Source organism: Plecotus auritus (genome assembly GCF_963455305.1).
Source record: "Plecotus auritus genome assembly, chromosome: 3".
Classification (NCBI taxonomy): Eukaryota; Metazoa; Chordata; class Mammalia; order Chiroptera; family Vespertilionidae; genus Plecotus; species Plecotus auritus.
Window position 1 is genome coordinate 181020588 of NC_137772.1, and position 21318 is coordinate 181041905.

At 38.4% G+C, this 21318-nt stretch overlaps 1 protein-coding gene across 7 annotated transcripts in view; it reads left to right on the forward strand.

The window, feature by feature from the left end:
- NELL2 (neural EGFL like 2) overlaps window positions 1-21318 on the forward strand; it is a 331262-nt gene that overhangs the window by 165391 nt on the left and 144553 nt on the right. For all 7 annotated transcript variants that reach the window (XM_080662290.1, XM_080662294.1, XM_080662296.1 and 4 more), the window contains one exon: window positions 19271-19396. In XM_080662290.1, coding sequence (XP_080518416.1) covers window positions 19271-19396 — 126 coding nt within the window. The remainder of the gene's footprint in view (window positions 1-19270; window positions 19397-21318) is intronic.

Consider the following 21318-nt stretch of genomic DNA (forward strand, 5'->3'; position numbering starts at 1 on the left):
TCTTCAAGAGTAAGATGAGTAATAGCCTCACAGAGTTGCTCCAAGAGATATGAGAGAAAGATGTGGAATGAGTTCATTTTTTTTTTTTATTCTAAACTCAGCACACAAGTCCCCCCTCTTCCTCCCCTCCCAAGCTCATGGGAGCCATGTTTAAGAGAGTAGGGATAAATAACCAGAGGACAGAGCCCTGTGGGATTAATTAGGGAATTCTAGCAGACACTGTAGCTTTCAAAACTATGGTTAATGATGCACTCTAGGTGGTGTGTTATGGTAGAGTGTCTTAAATTTAAAGAGTCCACGGTTGCCGTATTAACGAGGGTTCTCCAGAAAAACAGAGCCAAAAGACATATAGCACTTTCCCCTTTTCTGCAGTTTCGTTTTTCATGGTTTGTTACCCACAATCAACCATGGTTGGAAAATACTAAATGGGAAATTCCAGAAAGAAACCATTTATACGTTTTAAATCGAGCCCCATTCTGAGTAGTGTGATGAAATCCCTAGGTGTCCTGCCCTGGACAAGAGTCATCCCTCTGTCCAGCACCTGCCCATTTAGTCATTTACCAGGCAGTAGTTGTCTGGGTTCCATATCTACTGTCATGGTGTTGCAGTGCTTGTGTTCAAGTAACCATTATTTTACTTAATAATGACCCCAAAGTGCAAGTATAAGATGCTGGCAATTCAGATATGTCAAAGAGAAGCTGTAAAGTGCTTACTTTAAAGTGAAAGGTGAAAGCTCTTAACCTAATAAGGAAAGAAAAAAAAATTGTATACTGAGGTTGCTAAGAACAAATAATTTATCTGTGAATTGCCTAATTTATAAGTTAAACTTTATCACAGGTATATGTGTATAGGTACTGTCTGTGATTTCAGGAATTTATTCACTGGGGGTCTTGGAACATATCATCCACAGATAAGGGGGACTACTGTATATAGATAGATGGAGATATAGAAATGGAAGTAGATAGATGATAGATAGATAGATAGGTAGATAGATAGATAGATAGATAGATAGATAGATAGATAGATAGAACTGGGTTTATGTGACTGTGGAGGCTGAGAAGTCCCATGATCTACAGTCAGCAGGATTCCCAGGAGAGCCAGTGATATAACATCAGCAAAGTCCAAAGACCTGAGAATCAGGAGAGCCAATGGTATAAGTACCAGCCCAAGGACAGGGCAAAACCAATGTCCCAGCTGATCAGGCAGTTTCCCTCTTACTCAGACCTTTTGTTCTATTCAGGTTTTGGACTGATTGGATGGGACTCACCCACTTTAGGGAGGGCAGTCTGCTTTACTCAGCCTACCAACTTCATTGTTAATCTCATCCAGAGGCACCCTCATAGACACACCCAGACTGAGGTCTGACCAAAGGCTTTGCTACCCCATGGCCTCGTCAAGTTGACATATGAAATCACTATCATAGTTACAAGTTAAGGAAGAGACATAGACCTGGCTGGCATGGCTCAGTGTTGAGTGTCAACCTATGAACCACGAGGTTGCGGTTTGATTTCCGGTCAGGGCACATGCCTGGGTTGTGGGCTCCATCCCCAGTGTGGGGTGTGCAGGAGGCAGCCAATCAATGATTCTCTCTCATCAATATTTCTATCTCTCTCCCTTCTTCTCTGAAATCAATTTAAAAAAGAAAGAAAGAGGTTCTCATGCAAAGGAAGTTGAAGAAATCAAGGCTACCCATATACTATTCTTTTAAAACAAAACATCATAGTTGTGTGACTTTCATGATCAGCTGATTTCTCCTCCCCACCCCAAAGAATGCACTCCTCTAGAAAATATTCATAGAAGTCTATGGGAGTTTATGATCACTTCAGATGATGAATAGGGAAGAAATCATAAATCAGTCATCAATTAATGATACATCTGTGTATTAAATAGGGTTAAGAACAAGCACTTTTTTTTTCTCTTAGATGGATCCATAGGCTCTTCTTGGAATTTTGATTTATGATTGGCTTCTATCATTAGACTTCACATAGAGAATCTTTGTTCAGCATTCATTTATTCACAGTATTTGTTGAGTATATACTATAAGCTAGGCCTTGAGTGGGTGCTGGTCACACAGCCATGAGCAAAACCAATTAAGCACTTGCTTTCATAGAGCTGACTTTCTACTGAAGGTGACATTTAAAGTCAATGCCCATTTTCTAGACACAGAGGGAAATGGGAATTGTGATTGATGTTTTTGTGCTTTGTTAAAATAACTAGTCCTGGTCCTTATACTCTTTTTGGAGTTGTCTTTTAGGACCTTAGTACTCAGCGTGCTGGTCGAAGAACCAGCAATATATATAGGTCATCACACCTGAGAGCTGTTCAGAAACACAGGATCTCAAGCTTTATCTCAGACCTACCGAATCCGAATCCGAATGTTAACAAGATCTCCAGGTGATTCTTACACATCAGAAAATGTGAAGAGCCCTGGGATAAGGCCTAGCATTTATTAATTTATCATCTTAATGATTTGGTAGCTATCCAGGGTTTCTCAGCCATATGCTCACGTGGAGAGGAATTTCAGTGTTCACAGTCTCAGTTTATTTTTGTCAGGATACAGTGTGGTGTCCTCAATCTGGTTTCTTAGAGTGTGATTCAAGCTGCATCAACATCACCCAAGGAACCTGCTGAAAATGCATATTCCTGGGTGCAACCTTAATTTTCCTTAAGGCAGTCAGGATTGGGTCTCAAAAATCTGCATTTTTACAAGCTACACAAGTGATTACGTACATTAAATTTAAAAAAAGATTCTTCTAATTTTATATTGACATCCTTCTAAGGATGAATTTTCAAAAACTGTTTTCTTTTTTTAGCTTTTAGTTAATGTGCTCCTGTCTAGAAGGTGAATTGTTGAGCCTCTTTGGTCATATAATCCTGTGTATCCCAGTGGTGTTGGTTTAAACTAGGGTTTCCCAGCCTTGGCCCTATTCACAGTTTCAGCTGGAGAATTCATGCTGCCCTGTGCATTTCAGGATGTTTAGCCTCCCTGGCCTCTGCCCACCAGGTGCCAGTAACACACCTGTGTCCACCCCCCTCCCCCAGTTGTGATAACGAAAATGTCTTCAGACATTGTCAAATTTTCTCCTGGAGGGCAAAATTGTTTTTAGTTGAGAAACATTGGTTTAAGCTAACTAAAGAATAAAAACATGGTTATATGGCATATATGCATAACCCATGGACACAGACAATAGGGTGGTGAAGACCTGGGGTGGGGGGCGGGGGGTGGGCTAGAAGAGGTCAGTGGGGGAAAAGGGGGACATATTTAATACTTACAACAATAAAGATTTTTTTAAAAGTTAAAAAAATAAACATCACCTGATTAAAAAAATAAAAACATGGCTATATGTGAGCATGATACCTACCCCCAAAGTCTGTTTATATTATTTGATTATCTTTAGGGATTTGGGTTTCATGCCAGGAATGAAGAGAAGTTTGTGTACAGGCCTGTAAGGGCTGCTTGGGCCTTTGGGCTGGTTTTCATACTGAGTGGTGGGAGAGACATGATGTGATGATGAGGAAGAGGATAAACTCTTATATTTAGGCCTAGTGGCCCGGTGCACAGATTCGTACACATTGAAAGGAAATTCATTAGAAGGTGGCTGGCGGGGCGGGACTGGGTGAGAGGGGCCAGACCCGCCCTGGAGCCAACCTCCCGAAGTCCTTCCCTGGCCGGCTGCACCTGGAGCGGCACCTTAGCTCAAAGGGCATCTGGAGAGGTACTTAGGCAGGTGGGGACCCTCAGCCTGGCCTGTGGGGATTGGGCCGAAACCAGCTCTCCGAAATACCCCGAGGGGTCCTGGACTTTCAGAGGGCACTCTGCAAAGTTGCTGTCACTCTGCAACTCCTGCATTGAGCGTCTGCCCCCTGTGGTCAGTGCGCGTCATGCCTATCAGCCAGTCGGTCAGTTGGTCCGATGGTCGCTTAGCCTTTTGTAGATATAGATAGAAACAAGGCTACCATAGGGCATGGGTCCCAAAGAACAAAAGAAAATTAGGAAGGACTTTTTTTTCTTCTATTTTTGAGTAGCTCTGGACGTGCTGGGAAGACTGAAGATAATGCTGCATGGTGGCGTCTCAGTTTTGTAGCTTTGGGGATGGGAGCTTCTCTGAAAGGGACAAAAAGAGGGACACGGAGCTATGTACTAGCTTTTAGCAGAGACTCAGAGAACATGGAGAAGGCTCAGGGGATGCCCAGGGGCAGGGTAGTAGGCAGTGATGGTGTGTGTTGACATATTCCCGAGCCTGGAGAAACACCCAGGGTTCACTCAGTAGTATCTGGGGAGATGTTGAAGGGAGGCCTCAGATTCATCGGCAGCCAAGGACATTTGTGTCCATAGCCTGTAGCATTATTGACTTTCTGGCATGATCTTGAATTTTCTTTGTCCTACCATGCTCACCAAATTGCTTGCCTTTGCATTTCTTTGTCGTATGATATGATGGAAACACTGCCTGCCAGAGTTAAACAAGTATTTATAATTACCACCCATTGCTAGTCAATTGTTTCAATGCTGAAAAGCAAATCAGAACAAATACTTATTTTGTTTGTATATATTCCCCGTGCACAAAGAGTCATTCTGGTACCTGGGTAGATACTTTGTAGATTTATTTGTGCAACCACCTGCCATTATTTTTTAAAATACACGTCAGAAGAAATTTTGGAATTTAATAGACAGGTTAATGTAAATTATTTAATCGATCAAATAAAAATCTTTCCATTTTTGACAAGTGGGGGAAGTTCTGATGTTATGGAAAGAACATTACACAAAAGATTTGAATTTTATTCTTACCTCTGCTATTTTACTAACTGGGAATTTGTGCAAATCAGTCTCTCTGAGCCTCAGTCTCCTCACTTATTAAATGGGGAGAATGTCTCATGATGTGATGGAGAGTGGAAGATAAATGAGATTAAGTATGTGAAAATGCCTTCCAGAAAAATAAACCATTGGTAAACATTTGTGATTAAACTTGTGTTTCTTAGATATATTTATTACTACCAATATATCAGTCAATTAGTGCAACATGCATTTATTTTTAGAACTAAGATATTACACCATTAGTATATTGAAAACTTTAGGTAACAATACACTTAGAGTCCATATAATAATATTATTTTCTATTTTAAGCCAATTATAATAAGACCTCCAGCTATTTCAGTAACTAAGTTACCATGGTTTATTTCCAGAACCAAATCACTTCATGCCTAATTCCTTTCTGGTTTGAATAATATTCTAACCAGTTTTTCGATATACAGTAGGTATTATTTTTCCTCACTTGCAAATTATGTGATAAGATTTTAAATGTAACTATGGGATTTATGTTATTTTTCTGTAAATGCATAACAGATTAAAATACTTGATAATTACATATGCATGTCCCTGTTTATTATTATCAGGGAGAAAATGTCTGCTTAGAATTAAACAATTCGTTTTAAATTAATTGCAGGTGTCTTAGGTGAAGCAGCAGTTCATTATCATTTTTTCATTAGATAAATGAAAATTATTTCTCTCCCTGGAAAAGAATTAATTTGAAGTGAAAAGAGGCATCATATGATTAAAATTTTTAATAATTTAATTGATGGAAAAAGTACTTTTGTAACTCCATTAAGTTTAAGGTCAAGTATATCTTAAAGATTAAATTATAAATACCAGCTCTTGTCTTGCCTTCCAAGATTTCAAGTCATACGTCCTAGTTACATTTGTTAAAAGTGTTGAAGTCAATTTAACAAATGCTGGGCTTGAAATGAAGCACAACTATTAGCATTCCTTTTACAATTCTCTCCTTCCCTTTATGTATTCATTAGCTTCCAAAAAGAAGAACCAACTTCAATATAAAATAAGGTTATCATGTGCATTAAGGACATCTGAATAAAGGACTTGGAGATAGGCAGTGGAAGTTGGAGCATGATTAATGGGAGGAAAACAAGATAGCCAGAACTATATCAGGTTTGCACAAATAAAACAATTCCAATGTTGATTCAGTGGTCCTGAGATGATGTTTGGGACCTGTTGGCACAAGTGATGCTGTGAAGGAAAATGAAATGGTATGGCCAAAGCATCAGACATTGGAGAAAATGTTAGTTTTATTATTAATATTATGAATAGAAACAAGAATAAGTTTTTAGGGGAAAACTTATTCCCCTGGGGATTGTGGGACAAACTAAATGAATGTGACAGAGAGGAGTGAGAGATTTGAGTTACGTGATAGGGAAGGACTTGGCTTATTTAGGCAAATGACTATTCTTGAGCAAAAAAGAACTCATGCATTTGGACCTTAGGAAGTTGGTGATACATTTAATGAACATGAAACTTTGGTTAAGAGGCAAGCACATTATGGTTCTAAATTACATCTCTTATGCATTGGTATGATATAAAAATAGATCCAATTATTTGGATTTTAATTATACATAAGAATATTTTTGTTTTTCCCTTTTATTCCATTTTAAAATTCCCTCAAGTAATTTTTTCTTTAATATGAAGAATGTGCTCCCAAATATATTTTTACAAAGTGTTCATATCCTTAAATAAGAATGTGATGGGGAAGAAATGGAATTGAAATTGTAGAACATGTGTTTGTTTATACTGAGTTGTGAGGTCATACTTCCTAATCCACATTAAAGATTGATTAACATTGGCAAATGTGGCAGTGCACCTTAATCAGTGATTTATGTCTAAACAAGCCATTGGAAACTGGAGTAGCTCCATATCTTTCATGCAAACACTGAAGTAATGTTTAGACTAATCTAATAACTCTCAATAGGCAGCAATTTGGATATTGTAATGAGAAAACCCATTTTTTTGGCAAAGTAAATATATATATTTATTAAATTAGTTTTTAATATTTGAAAATACTAATCTGCCTTCTTGGAAAGAAGGCTATTCAATTTGATGAATTTTCAAATTCAATGCGACAAGGCAATCTTTCAAATGAGCCTGTCTGTTCCTTAATTTCAAGCAAGTTGGATTCAGCCAAAACAGCCTACTAACTAGCCATGAATAAGCACTGACAAAAAGTGCAGAAGTAGAGACAGATGGAATCCCCATGGCCCTGGAGGTTAGGGAGATATTGTGGAGGAATTGGGACTTCTTCTGGGTCTTGAGAGAATACAATTTGGATTGGCAGAGAAGATAAAGAGCAAGACATGTTTTGGAATTTTTCTGCAACAACAGGCTTATATCCAGGAGTGTTCTTAGATTAAACTGCAAAGATAGGGACCAGATTGTGGAGGGACAATGGGTTATATGGAGTGGTTCTACTCTAGGTTTGCCAATCACAAGCTTACAGCAACCATTTGTGAAACTTCTCAACTTTGAACAGGTTCCTTGGCTGTGAGAAGGAGTAACTCTGTTTTCTGCAGGTCATAGGGTTATTGTGAGAATTAACACGTCATATATATGAACATTCACTATAAGAATCAAAGTTCTATGGAAATGTCAAGTGATAGATCTGTTCATGGTTAGCAACCTTAGCTGGGGGCTGTACTCTGCTTAAGTATTTTGGTATTCACCCCAGCTCAGTTTCCTCTTATTTCCTACAATAATTTTTTCAGTCACCATTTCCTGTAAATCTTTGGTTCTACCCATTCTTCTATTCTCAGAAGATACCTTCTTTACCAACAAAACATAAAACAGGAACAATAATGTCCTCATCCTCCTGCTCCCATTACATAAACCCACATGCTTCGCACTCACCCTTCCTTCCCTCTCCCTAGTGTCAGTGGAATAGATACCACTCCTCCTAGGAGTAATGGGTCCATCTGAGTACTAAATCCCATTTCTTCCTGTCTTCATAGGAAACTTTCCACCTATTATCCTCTCAACATCTTTCTATTCACTCCCTCCCATCAGCATTTAATTATTTTTTTAATCCTCAGCCAAAGATATGCTTTTTAAAAATCGATATTTAGAGAGTGAGGAAGGGAGAGCAAGAGAGAGAAAAACATCGATATGAGAGTGAAACATCGATCGGTTGCCTCCTGCATGCACCTGACTGGGAATGGAACCCGAAACCTGGGTATGTGCCCTGACTGGGAGTCAAACCCATGACCTTTTGGTGTATGGGATGACACTCCAACCAACTAAGCCAGGCCAGCCAGCGCCATCCAGCCAGCATTTAAATATGATCAAGTTTTTCCCTAAATCTCACATCTCCTTCTAGCTTTTGTGTTATTGCTCCTCTTCCCCTTTATAGCCACATTTTTTAAAGGTGTGATCTATTTTCAGTGTCTCCATGTCTTCAAGCTATATGCTCTCTTTAACCCACTTCAGTCTAGATTTTTCATTTCATATCCCCTCCAATCTACTCTCACCAAGGTCACAGATAACTTTTAACTATATTGTTAAATCAGACATCTTTCATCTGTATCTTGACCTCTAGGCAGCAATTAATTCTATTGATCACTCCCTCATTCAAACACTTATTTATCTTCTCTTCATGGTACTACATTGTATTGATCAGGGATCAGAGTTGCAAACAACAGAATTCACTCTTGCAATTTAAACAAAAAAAGGAATATATTGAGGGATGTTAGGCGGCTCACAATATATATGGGAGGACAGTTTAGATGATATTCAAGCAAGGCAACAGCTATCACACCTGGGTACAAATCCCGTTACCCTGGCCTCTTAGTGTTGACAACACAAGTCACACAAACAATGCATACTTTTCACTGATGATGCCCAGGCCTGGATTCCAGAAGCTAGGCCACTGCTACCGCCCTCAGTGCTGACTGCTTTCTCCATCGCACCTGCTAGAAGATCTCACAGCCTTGTTTAGTCATGAGTTCTCTTCTGAACTGGCCTGAGTGCTCCTGATTGCAAGCCTAGGTTCCAGGCCTATGTCCTAGCTGCCAAGTACACTGAAAATTTCAGTTCTGACTTTTTTCTTGGAGAGATGAGGATTTCCCCAAATATAAAAGGTTTATTGAAAAGGTGAGAGTTGACCACTATTTTGACATTTGTCTGCTTTCAACATTCTTCTAATTTTGCTGCTACCTGCCTGAGCCGTCTTTCTCAGTCTCCTTTCTTTAGTTGCCCCTTAAATGCTGAAGTTCCACAGGGCTCCATCTTAAGTTTTTCCTTCTCATTCTGCACCTTCTCTCTGAGTGATGTTATGTAAGACCATGGTTTTAGTTGTATTCTCGTTGCTTAAGACTCCCAAATTTTGACCTCCAGTCCTATTCTCTCTCCCGAACTCCAGGCCCATAACTGCTGTAAGCACCTCAAATTCAACACATCTAAAACCATACTTCTCTGTCACCCACATACATTCCTCCAGTTTCCCACATTAGAGATCCACCCAGTTGTTAAGAAAGGAGGATGTTATCATTGGGAGCTTCCGTGTCTCATCCGTAGGTATCCAGTCAATCTGAAAGTGCAATCAATTGTAGACCCCATACGTATATATTTCGAATCTGCCACACTGTATATTTAACTACAATATACTGTCCACAGATATAGGAATCCAAATTATTAAGTGAGCTTCCTCCTAGCTTCCAGTTTTGCTCTTTTCTAATCCGGGTCTTGCTTAGCAAACTCATGTCACCTCATTTGACTACTTAACATTCTTCAGAGGTGAAGCACCCCCGGTCACCCACCCCACCCCATGCATGTGCATCTATGGATATACAATATCTCTGGAAGATTGCACAGGAAATTGGTAACAGTGGTTGTCTCAGGGATTGGGAGCGGGAGAACTGAGTGGCTAAGAGTCAGACTTATTTTTATTGTGCATTCTATAGTATCTGTAAAATTCTATACTCTGTGCACATATGATGTATTAAAATTGATTTTAAAAAAACTTTAATAGATTTCTGTTGATCATAAGATAATGTCAAACTCTTGTACATACTATGTAAGATCACCACACAGAATAGCTCCTGCTTACTTCATTAGCCACATGGATTGTTTTGCTATTCTTTGAATAGATAAATTCTCTCATTTTCTAGCATTTGCACGTAGTCCCTTGTTTGAAATACTCTTTTCGTTCCCATCTCACCTGGCTAATTCTACTTCTCCCTAGTCCTCTGCTTAGATGTCATGTCCTCCTGAAATTTTTACCCTGCCATAAGACTAGATTTGAAGCGCTCACCTCTCCCTCCCCGAGATAGCACTATTCTTATCAACCCCCCGTAACATTTTTATATTTTATTGTTAAAATATATTTTTATTGATTTCAGAGAGAAAGAGAGAGCAAGAGAGAGACAGAAACCTCAATGATGAGAGAGAATCATTGATTGGCTGCCTCCTGCACATTCTCCACTGGGGATCAAGCCTGCAACCTGGGTATATGCATTGACTGGGAATTGAACTGTGACCTCTTGGTTCATATAGGTCGATGCTCAACCACTGAGCCATGCCGGCTGGGCTCCCAAAACATTCTTAAAAGTATTATTTGTCTCTTTTGTCAGAAAGACCATAAGCTATACAAGGACAGATGCTACAGCTGTTTTATTCAAGGCTATGCCATTGGTGTAAAAGTAAATATATTGGACATAGTAAGAATTCAATGGATATTACTTACATGGATAAACTACTCATGCTTTGTTTCCTCTATTTCTTCATTTTTCAAATTATCTCATCTGTTCCCAAAGTTATTATTTTATGATCCACTCTCAACCTTGTCTCAGATTTTTCTTCTGCATGTTTCCATATATATTTTATTTTATTTTTACATATATTTTTATTGATTTCAGAGAGGAAGGGAGAGGGAGAGAGAGAGAAATAGAAACATCAATGATGAGAGAGAATCATTGATTGGCTGTCTCCTGCACGTCCCCTACTGGGGATCCAGCCTGCAACCTGGGGAAGTGCCCTTGACCGAAATTGAACCTGGGACCCTTCAGTCCATAGGCTGATGCTCTATCCACTGAGCAAAACTGGCTAGGGTTCCATATATATATCTAAATTCAGGAATTTCAAAGGTAGGAATAATATATTCTATTAATAGTACTAAAAAAACTGATATAGCTTTAACTCTTCTTGAAGAATGTACCATACAATTTACAATGAGTGAATTTTTAAAAATAAATGAAATAAATGTATGGTTATTATTTTTTTTTAAATATATTTTATTGATTTTTTACAGAGAGGAAGGGAGAGGGATAGAGAGTTAGAAACATCGATGAGAGAGAAACATCGATCAGCTGCCTCCTGCACACCCCCCACTGGGGATGTGCCCGCAACCAAGGTACATGCCCTTGACCGGAATCGAACCTGGGACCTTTCAGTCCGCAGGCTGACGCTCTATCCATTGAGCCAAACCGGTTTCGGCTGTATGGTTATTTTTTGAAATGTCAAAAATCATATATTTTAGTAACATGATAGATATAGTATTTAATGCATAAAAATTAATATTTGGTAAACAAACTTATTAATGTCAATGACAAAAACATGGTTACTGGCAATTCCTTTAAATGTTAGCATATTTGTAAATGACATTTTAATTTATTCTTTACCAATTTTTCACTGAGCAGCTTTTTTACACTTGCTAATTTTTTATTTTAAAAAAATACTCTTATCTTTCCAAATGTTAGTCTCAATTTTTTTTCCAAAATTTCATTTCTCAGAACTTAGCCTTTTTCTATTGATCTCTTTGCCAACTTTGCCATGCCAGTTTTTCACAGCCAAGACTTAGCAATAGCCCATACTGATTGGTATTAGATCTTCAGTATGTAGAATTCTTGCAGTCGAGCTGCATGATTTTATTGGCTGAGCAAGAACGCATTAGTGTTCCTCAAGATATTAATACAATTTTTTTTACAGGGCAAAATGAGATAAATGCTGTACCTTTGAAATACAGCGTGCTTTTTTCTAATGGCATCAGTAAAAAGGCATTATGGGGGAGCTAGGCTGTATGGCAGAAACACAGAAGAGAGGGAGCATGTGTGCCCGCTGCCTCCACGGCTAGTGTGGAGACCAGTCTATAGGCCAAAAGGAACATTAACTTGGGACCTGGGGTCTTTCTCATTATGATTTCCAATCATTAATTGTTTTACTTTTGCTCTAAGAGGATATTCAAAAAACACAGATCTAATTCAATTATTCCTTTCTTAAAAGTTTTCCTGTTTCACATCAGGATGCAGTCCAAAGTTTTTAACGTGACTCACAAAAAAGTGTCATGATTGGATCCCTCCTCTCTCGTTAGTTTGTCTCTGACATCTCTGCCTCCGTTTAGTCCATCGTAAATGACTGGGGTTCGGTTAGATGATTTCTAAAGTTCCTTTCAGATCTAAAAATTGGTGATTCGCAGTAATTACAAATTGGCCTCAGCTTTCAGATAGGATAAAAGGGAATTTATAAATTTCTGTTCTAAAGTAGATCAGCTTGAATTATCCTGAGGCAAGAGAAGTTGTTCAGGTAGAAGAGATACTGTTTACTTCTGCTTTTTAAGTTTGGTGGAGTATGACTGTGCATCCTACAGATTTCTGGAGAATCGGATTCCCTACTGCAACCATATGGATCATGTTCTCACTGTTAGAACTGTGAAGTATGAGGACTGGTAATGACGGGAATGTGTAGTCTTTGCTGTTATAGATAATGGGGTTAATGTCCAGACAGGTGAAGTGCCTGTCAGGTTTACAATAGAACCAAGGACTGGGACCTAAGTTTCTTTATTCCCACTGCAGTGTTTCTACTATACAAGACTATTTCATCACCATGGCTTATGTTCACCGTTCCCACAAAAAGCCCATGTCTGAGTAACTATGTACTGGGAAGAAAGTTGTACTGCCAAGTTGAGCTCCAGATCAGACTAATATGAATAAGGATACTTATCTTTTTTTTCATTCTAGATGAAAAGCCATGAAAAGATTAATTCAGCAGATACTTTGTGAGGGCCAGCCATCATTCTAGAACAGACCCTCCTGAATCTTATATTTCAATATAAATAGACTAGAGGCCTGATGCACGAAATTTCCTCTGGCTGCGGGCACCGGCTTCCCTCTGGCACCGGGACCCAGGCTTCCCTCGCAGCCCCGGCTTCGTCCAAAAGGACATCCGGTCTAATTAACATATTATGCTTTTATTATTACAGATAATAGACATATTTACAAATAATTTAATAGGTGACTTTGGATATTTTCAGACATTGATAAGTAATACGGAGAACTAGGGCTTAAATTTAGTTACCACTTAAGACTCAGACTTTTATTCATTCATGAACATTCTTCTCTCCTTGATTGTACCTCTCTTATCAACTCCACGATTGCATCGTCTTACCAACTCTTGGGTGGTTTATTATTCTGTGCCATTTCCCCACTCCCTTCCTTCTAAATGCTTTAATGTCTTTATATCAGAGCAAGTAATACACCTTCCTCATATTTGTTGGATAATTATGTGTACACACATTGTATCCCTTATCCCATAACTGTATTTCCATTTCTTCTTTCTGCGCAAACTCCAATCAGACGGAATATTCAGTTTCTCAGCATTTTATATGTTCCTGCTTGTGCCAGCTACACTAGACTTGAGTCTCTACAGTACTCCCACTCATCTTTGAGCATCTCACTTTGACAGGAAATTCTCTTCTGTGACAGCACCTCCAATTTTGTGCAAGTCTGTTGCTTTAAGCCTACTTCAAAATCCACCTGCTACTCCCGCCAAGTGTCTATGCCCTAGTCACCAACCTTCCTCTGGATACCACTCCTTGTAGTGCATGCTTTCTTCTCTTCTCTTCTCTTCTCTTCTCTTCTCTTCTCTTCTCTTCTCTTCTCTTCTCTTCTCTTCTCTTCTCTTCTCTTCTCTTCTTTTCTTTCTTTTCTTTGTCTCACTTAACATAAACCACCTCATGTTGTTATTTATGTAATTACATTCTGGCTTCTTAATTTTGTTATCAGCTTCTCAGGTTGGGGAAAGGAAAAATTATAAAATGATTTATATCACCAAATATAAATTCCCAAATGTGCTCTACATTAATAGGTGCTCAGAACAAACATGCACTGTGATTGAAAAAAGTTGGTTGCTGCCCATTTAATGCACATTGTATATGTTCCTGTTATAAAGTATGTACCACTTTATAACGTTGTCATTTAAGTGTTATTTCTCCAGCTAGAATTTGTCTGTTGCCTAATGTAGAACATGGGCATGGTGCAGGTCCATTATATACTTGTTAAATAAATGAATGAACTTTTTTAAAAAAAACTAGATATTCCAGAGCCTGTATTGGCTCATGTTCATTGTGAATTTAAGGAGGGGTATGGGGGGAGTACAGTAATATAACAGTCCTGAGCCTTATTTGACTATGCCAAACTCTGTTTTCAAGGAACCATAAATCTCTAGAGATATTGCTCTCTAAAATGCAGGCTGAAAATGTCAAATACACCTACCTAGATGATGATGATGATGATGATGATGATGATGATGATGATGACAATGATGATGATATTACTGTTTCCTGGACTGTAAACCCTTTCAAGACAGGGTCTGTGCTTTAACTCTCTTTGTACTAAATTTTGAACGGATGGTGAAAGCCACATGGTCCAGTGAAAGCATCCTTTGCTGCTATCTCTATAGCACATCCAGTTCATGTTTGAATATTTGGCAGAAAGATATCTTCTGTGGCAGCCCTTTCCAACTTGGTGCAGTTCTCTCTGCTTAAGAGAAAGTTATATGGACGTACACTCAATTCCCCATACTATCCACCTATGTTGTAGTTCTAACTCTTAGGGTCATCAATATGACTCAAAGTCCATGAAAGACTTGGACAGAGAAGACATTCAATAAAGTGTAGAGAATTGAATTGAACTGAAAAATTTGACTAAGTTTTTGAATTGGGATTCGGAACTAAAATATACCCTGGACTAAGTTTGAATGTGATTTTACATCAGATTCCTTTTTAATCTTGCCATTTTTGTGCCTGTGAGTATCTGCCTATGTCAATGGAAATGACATTTATGTAGCTTTGCAGTTGTGGTATGTCAATGTGGCTCTTTGGGAGTTCTTTTTCTGAAGATTGGGCATGAGACATTTAAAAAGGCCATTGGTGATTAGGTGTACAGTGTTGAGATGACATGTTTTGGTATTTTACTTCTTTTCCCCTCACAATAGTGCTTTAAGAAATAGGTGTGACATTTCATATCTTTTGATCATGGATCCAATATTTCCATGTGATCCAGATCCTTCAAGTTCCTAAAAGGCTTCACATTAACTAGGTCCCTTGTTTTTGTTTATGATCCAACTTTTCATTTTCTTTGACCGTATGGTAGCTTGAAAGGAAAACATTTACTAAAGGAAATTGGTAGAGAAGTGTCTCCCAACAACAAACAACAGTTAAGAGTGTTATCATTTAACAAATTATTCCTATGAACCAACTTCTCCCATAGCGTGTGGCTGTAACTAGGGTTACATTTAATAGAAATAAGCCTAAGTCACTGTGTCTTTCCCCATCTCCTCCTATAGGATTTAGTACTCTCCACGTTCCCATTTCTGTAGTATTCTTGGAGGAGATGTGGGATGCGCCACCTATAGTTATGAGCTTGGTTTTTCCACGTTTGGTAGCTACTCCTGCTGGGCTAGGTGTCCTTCCTTAGGAGACTGCCTAGAGCAGTGGTCGGCAAACTCTTTAGTCAACAGAGCCAAATATCAACAGTACAACGATTGAAATTTCTTTTGAGAGCCAAACTTTTTAAATTTAAACTTCTTCTAACGCCACTTCTTCAAAATAGACTCGCCCAGGCCATGGTATTTTGTGGAAGAGCCACACTCAAGGGGCCAAAGAGCCGCATGTGGCTCGTGAGCCACAGTTTGCCGACCAGGGGCCTAAAGCAAGCATGTCAAACTCAAAGGCTAACACAGGCCAAATAAACAAGGTTTAAGTTTACGTGGGCCGCAAAAAACAAAAGCTTCAATTTTCATAGAAACATAGGTTTATTTTGATAGAGACATACTGAATACAAAGGGATGAAATCAATGAGTAACCGTTAACATAAAGTAATAGAACATTTTAATAAAAATTAATATTTTTTTGAACATTAACTTACCAGACACCAAATAACTGCACAAATCAATAAACCTATTTTTCTTGTTCTCCAAAAGCGAAATAATTCCTGTTGCACACAGCAAACAAGTCAGTCCAAGACTAATGACGTGGAAATCGGCTGCTAAAACATTCGCTGCTAGTATTAGTGGAGAGAAATGGTGCGCCTGCGTGTAAGGCGCGTAAGGGAAATGAATGCAACACGATTATAGTAATCAGTCATTAGCAAATGTTGTAGTTAGTTATTAACAATTATGTATGACAGGATATTGTAAAAATTAAGTTACAAAATGTTTATTAAAACATTTCTTATATACCGTTATATTGGCTGGGCCAATATTCATTGTGGGCCACATGTGGCCCGCGGGCTGCAAGTTTGACATACTTGGTCTAAAGAGAGGTGCATTGCCTTAAATAATTAAAGCTCCCTCCTCTGGGACTTAGCCCTGCTCTGGGCACTGAAGCTACTTCCTTCATTCCCCTAGGGTCTGTGGCCTCTCACAGGAACCATTCTTCTGAGCAGATTCCACCGTGTATTCAGTAATTCTTCCCTCTGAGAACCACGATGTCTTCACTGAGTCATGTTCATTATTCTTGCTTGTTTTGTCCCCAAAGGTGAATTCTTCATGCCTTTGTGCATGTGAACCTCTTCACGGCCATCCTTCCAGCTCCCAAGCATAAGCCCAGAGGACTCCTGCCATGGCTCTCAGTAGCTTCCACTTCTCCACAGCACCCTCTCAGAGGAGTGGGGTTAAAGTCTATCGATCAAGCTGGACACATCAATAATCCCATCATTCCTATTATGAACTTAAGACCCTGGAAGCAAATGAGTTTTTAATCATATTCCCCCAGGTTGCTTGTAGTTTAATTTTCAGACTGTAATTGAATGTGTTATTTTCCTTGCAGACCAGTGCAAACATTGAGAAGTAGCATGTTATCATGAAAAGAATATTATCCTATAAGTCAGAAAATCTGAGAGCCATTCTTAGGTCTTCCTTAAGCTAGCCTTGAAGCATTTGTTCATTCATCCTGTAATATTTATTGACACCATAATGTCCTAGACACCTTACAAGGTATTGTGGATACAAAAATGAATTAAATTCTCAGTGTTTCTTAACACGGTTATGCATTAGTCCAAGGCTAATCTAATTGTGGTCTGCAGGCCAAGTTTTATTTCCCATATGTTTTTATAAATAACATTTTATTAGAACATTATATACATATTGTCTATGGTTGCTTTCATGCTACAACAACAGAGTTAATAAGTTGCAACAGAGATTCTATTATTCCTAAAGCCTAAAATAGCTAGCATCTGACTTTACTAAAAAATTTTGCTGACTCCTGCATTAGACTCATCATGGAGAAGATTAAAAAAAAATTGCCCATGTTTCACCAAGATAATTAAATCAGAATTTTTATGGAGTGGGGGGTTGGGAGTTGGCCAAGAACCATTGTTTCTAAAAAGCATCCTAGATAAAATAACGTGCAGCCAGAGTTAACAAACATAAACAGATGATCCCTGCCCTCAAGGAATACAAGGTTTATTGGGGAGAAGAGGCTCACAAAAATTAAAAAAGGTACAATGGATGGATCTAAAATGTAAACATTTATAAACTTCCAAGGGAACACTGCCTAGGGAGCATTTTACTTCATTAGGAAAGTTTTCATAGAGAGACATGTAAATGAATTTCTGACAGATGCATGCACTGGTGGACAGAGCCACTGGGTTGTAGTAGGCTGAGAAGGAGTAGAGAGAAAGCATAAGCCAAGGCACATAATTATGCAAGAACATGGCTCATTCAAGGAATAATCAGAAGCTCAGTGTGGCCAGAACACTGAGAGGGAAAAGGAGAAGGAGGTCATCTATACCAATAAAAGGGTAATATGCTAATTAGACCAGGTGACCGGACATCTTCCGGATGTCCGACTTTCTTCTGGACAGTTAGGGGGCAACCAGACCAGCAGGGGGCAGTTAGGGGGTGACCAGGCTGGCAGGAGGGCAGTTGGGGGGCGACCAGGCCAGCAGGGGGCATTGGGGGGCGATCAGGCAGGCAAGCTGGTGAGCAGTTAGGAGCCAGCAGTCCCAAATTGCGAGGGGGATGTCCGACTGCCGGTTTAGGCCCGATCCCTGTGTGGCTCACCTGGCTATGTCCTGTAATTGATCCATTTCTCTTAATAGTACAAATGAGGACAACACTACTTTATGAATTCGCCACAAGGATTTGAGAAAGCAGACTTCTGGAGGAGAAGAATCTTGCCTGGTCAACACATTAAGGCCCTTAATTAAGAGTTTTACATAATGATAAAATATTTGTAAAATACTTTATGTTCCATGCAGAGAGATGCTATAAAATGGGGACAGTTTTATGGTCAAAATTCACATTCTTCCCAATTAGCACTAGTGCCTATTATGGCTTAACATTTGTAAGTCTTTATACTCAAAACTTGGTGTATGAATTACTATAGAAGTTCTTCACTATGATACCTTATTTTACAGTTTCTCATTTATATCAGTTCTCTACATTATAATTTCATCTCTGTTCTGACATTTACTGGGATAGCTGTATCTCTACTTGTATCTCTAATAAGCTACATGTTATTGGTTTCATATCTCTAAGTGAAGTTATTGAAGTCCTAGTGTATATTGAATATTTTATTCACCTCTTGCAGGGTCTCACCAAGTGTACAGAACAGCCAGTGAATCAAAAAAATAATATATGATAGGCTCAGTAATAGAAACTTCCAAGACTGTAAGGCAGCCCAATCTGTACTTTCTGATTCTGTTAATCTCACACAGGTAGATGAATGCACTGGAAATTTCCAATTATAGTTAGAATGCTGCAAGTTGAAATATATAGACATCTTTGAAACCCCAGAAAGAGCTGTTGGAAAAACTTTTATAGTTTCTGTCATTTGAACACCAATCATTCCTATTAAAGATGTTTTGAATACCTTTAAAAAAAACTTTTAACATATTTTTATGGATTTCAGAGAGGAAGGGAGAGGAAGAGAGAGAGAGAAACATCAATGATGCCAGAGAATCATTGATAGGCTGCCTCTTGCACGCCCCCTACTGGGGACTGAACCTGCAACCTGGGATGTGTCCTTGATGGGTGTCGAACCCAGGACCCTTCAGTCCTCAGGCCAATGCTCTATCCACTGAGCCAAACTGGCCAGCACTTAAATACTTTTTAAAAATGCTTTTCAACTAGTAACTATTGTTACTCCCTGCCAAAGAAAATTATAAGAAACTCTAGAATATTGGCCACTATTGACTTCTTGCCTCTGCCTTTTCTTCACAGACATTGATGAATGTGCTGAAGGGCGCCATTACTGCCGCGAGAATACCATGTGTGTCAACACCCCGGGCTCCTTCATGTGCATCTGTAAAACCGGATACATCAGGATTGATGACTATTCATGTACAGGTATATAATAGCTCCTTATGAAATAATATCTTTCTATGTCTTCAATTTCTTTTAAAAGTTCCTAAAAGAATTTCTAATTATTTGGAGAAGTCTGCCATAAGTTTCCCTTACAACAAAAAAAAAGTCATAAGCAAAAGCATATGGTTGTTGTTTTTTTTAATACATTTTTATTGACTTCAGAGAGGAAGGGAGAGGGAGAGAGAGATAGAAACATCAATGATGAGAGAGAATCATTAATCACTGCTTCCTGCCATGCCCTATACTGGGGATCGAGCCTGCAACCTGGGCCAAGAATTGAACCATGACCTCCTGGTTCCTAGGTTGATGATCAACCACTGAGCCACACCGGCTGGGCTAAAAGCATATGGTATTGATTTTGGTAGTTAATTGTGAGTCTGATGAAAGTTTTATACTCCCTGATAGGAAGGTAAAGGTCAACTTAATAAACAAATCAGTATTATACTAATTTTAAACACAAACAGGACTTATACTTGTGTGAATTCTATGGCAAATCTGAGAAACGGCCCCTAAATAGAATCTCCTTTACATATATGATAGTAAATTTTTGAATAGAGGAATAATAACATAAATAATGTTATATCTTTAAGAAATAGATTTTTGAAGTGCTGGGAAATGGGAATATTAAAGAGAATTGACCTTCATACCTTTGGGCAGTACAGTTGAATACATCATAAAAATTTTGCTTGTGTTTGTTTTCTAAAATATCATATCAGGACCTCTTAGTACCACCCAGAGTCCTGTTCAGGGATATCTTGAGTGTTTGTAATGTCTTAAGATAGTCCTGGGATAAGACAACTTATTAACTTCATATTGGATAGGCTCCTACCTGTAGAATATAAAAGAAAATGGTGTGGAAGAGGAGTTTGAAGACTATGGGGTTTGAGGAAATGTGGGTGTGAAATAAGACAGTCCTTTGGATTTCTTTTTTATTTTTATAAGTATATGTTAGAAAAAAACACGTGTAGAATCATAAAACTGGAGAGCACTTAAAATGTTATTCTTGTCACTGTTTACCGTACCTCCAACTTTATAATTTTTATCTGAGGGATGTGTAAAGAATACTTAGAGTTTTCCAGGGAAAGCAGCTTTTAACACTTCCCAGTAATACTATGAATCTATAATAAAAGTGCTACCTTATGCCTTTGTATTGGTGTGTCCCCTTTAAGTATTATAGTGACCATACCGTGTACTACTTGATGTCCCATTCATCAGTTAGAGCAAAGGGAAGGGCCTGCCTCTGAATTCAAACATAGTATTTATAGAAAAAATGATGGAAATAAAAAATAATGAGAGTGACTTCCCAATCAATGGAGAATAACCAAAGATATTCCAGGGGAAGAAAATATATAGAGTTGCCAATGGATTTACAAATTCTTGCTTTTTTTGTTAGTTCATCCTAAACATTTCCACAGTATTGGAAAAATTGTGCACTTTTTCTTTAAACAAAATTTAATTCCCCTTAGTGGCAGTGTCTTGAAGGACTATGGAGATATTTTTCAACATAAAAAAGGAATATAAAAGAACGAGTTTCAATAAATACACAGTTTGTGGTAATATTGGTAATATCAATAAGTCTGAGTTCCAAAGTAATCGTTGACAGCAACAAGAAAAAAACTATCTGAGATAAAATTGCCACTCCCAGAGTGTGGTATTTCAAGATGTGCTCATTGAAAATAAGAGCACCAGCAATTTTCTGATTCCTTTGCTTTAGGGACGTAAAAAGCTGTGTACATTTTTGTATTTCTTTGTGATTCTTTTTGTTTTCTTATATTCTTCTTATTATTTACTTATTTTTTAATTTTTAAAAATATGTATATTTTTATTGATTTCAGAGAGGAAGGGAGAGGAAGAGAGAGATATAGAAACATCAGTGATAAGAGAGAATAATTGATTGGCTGCCT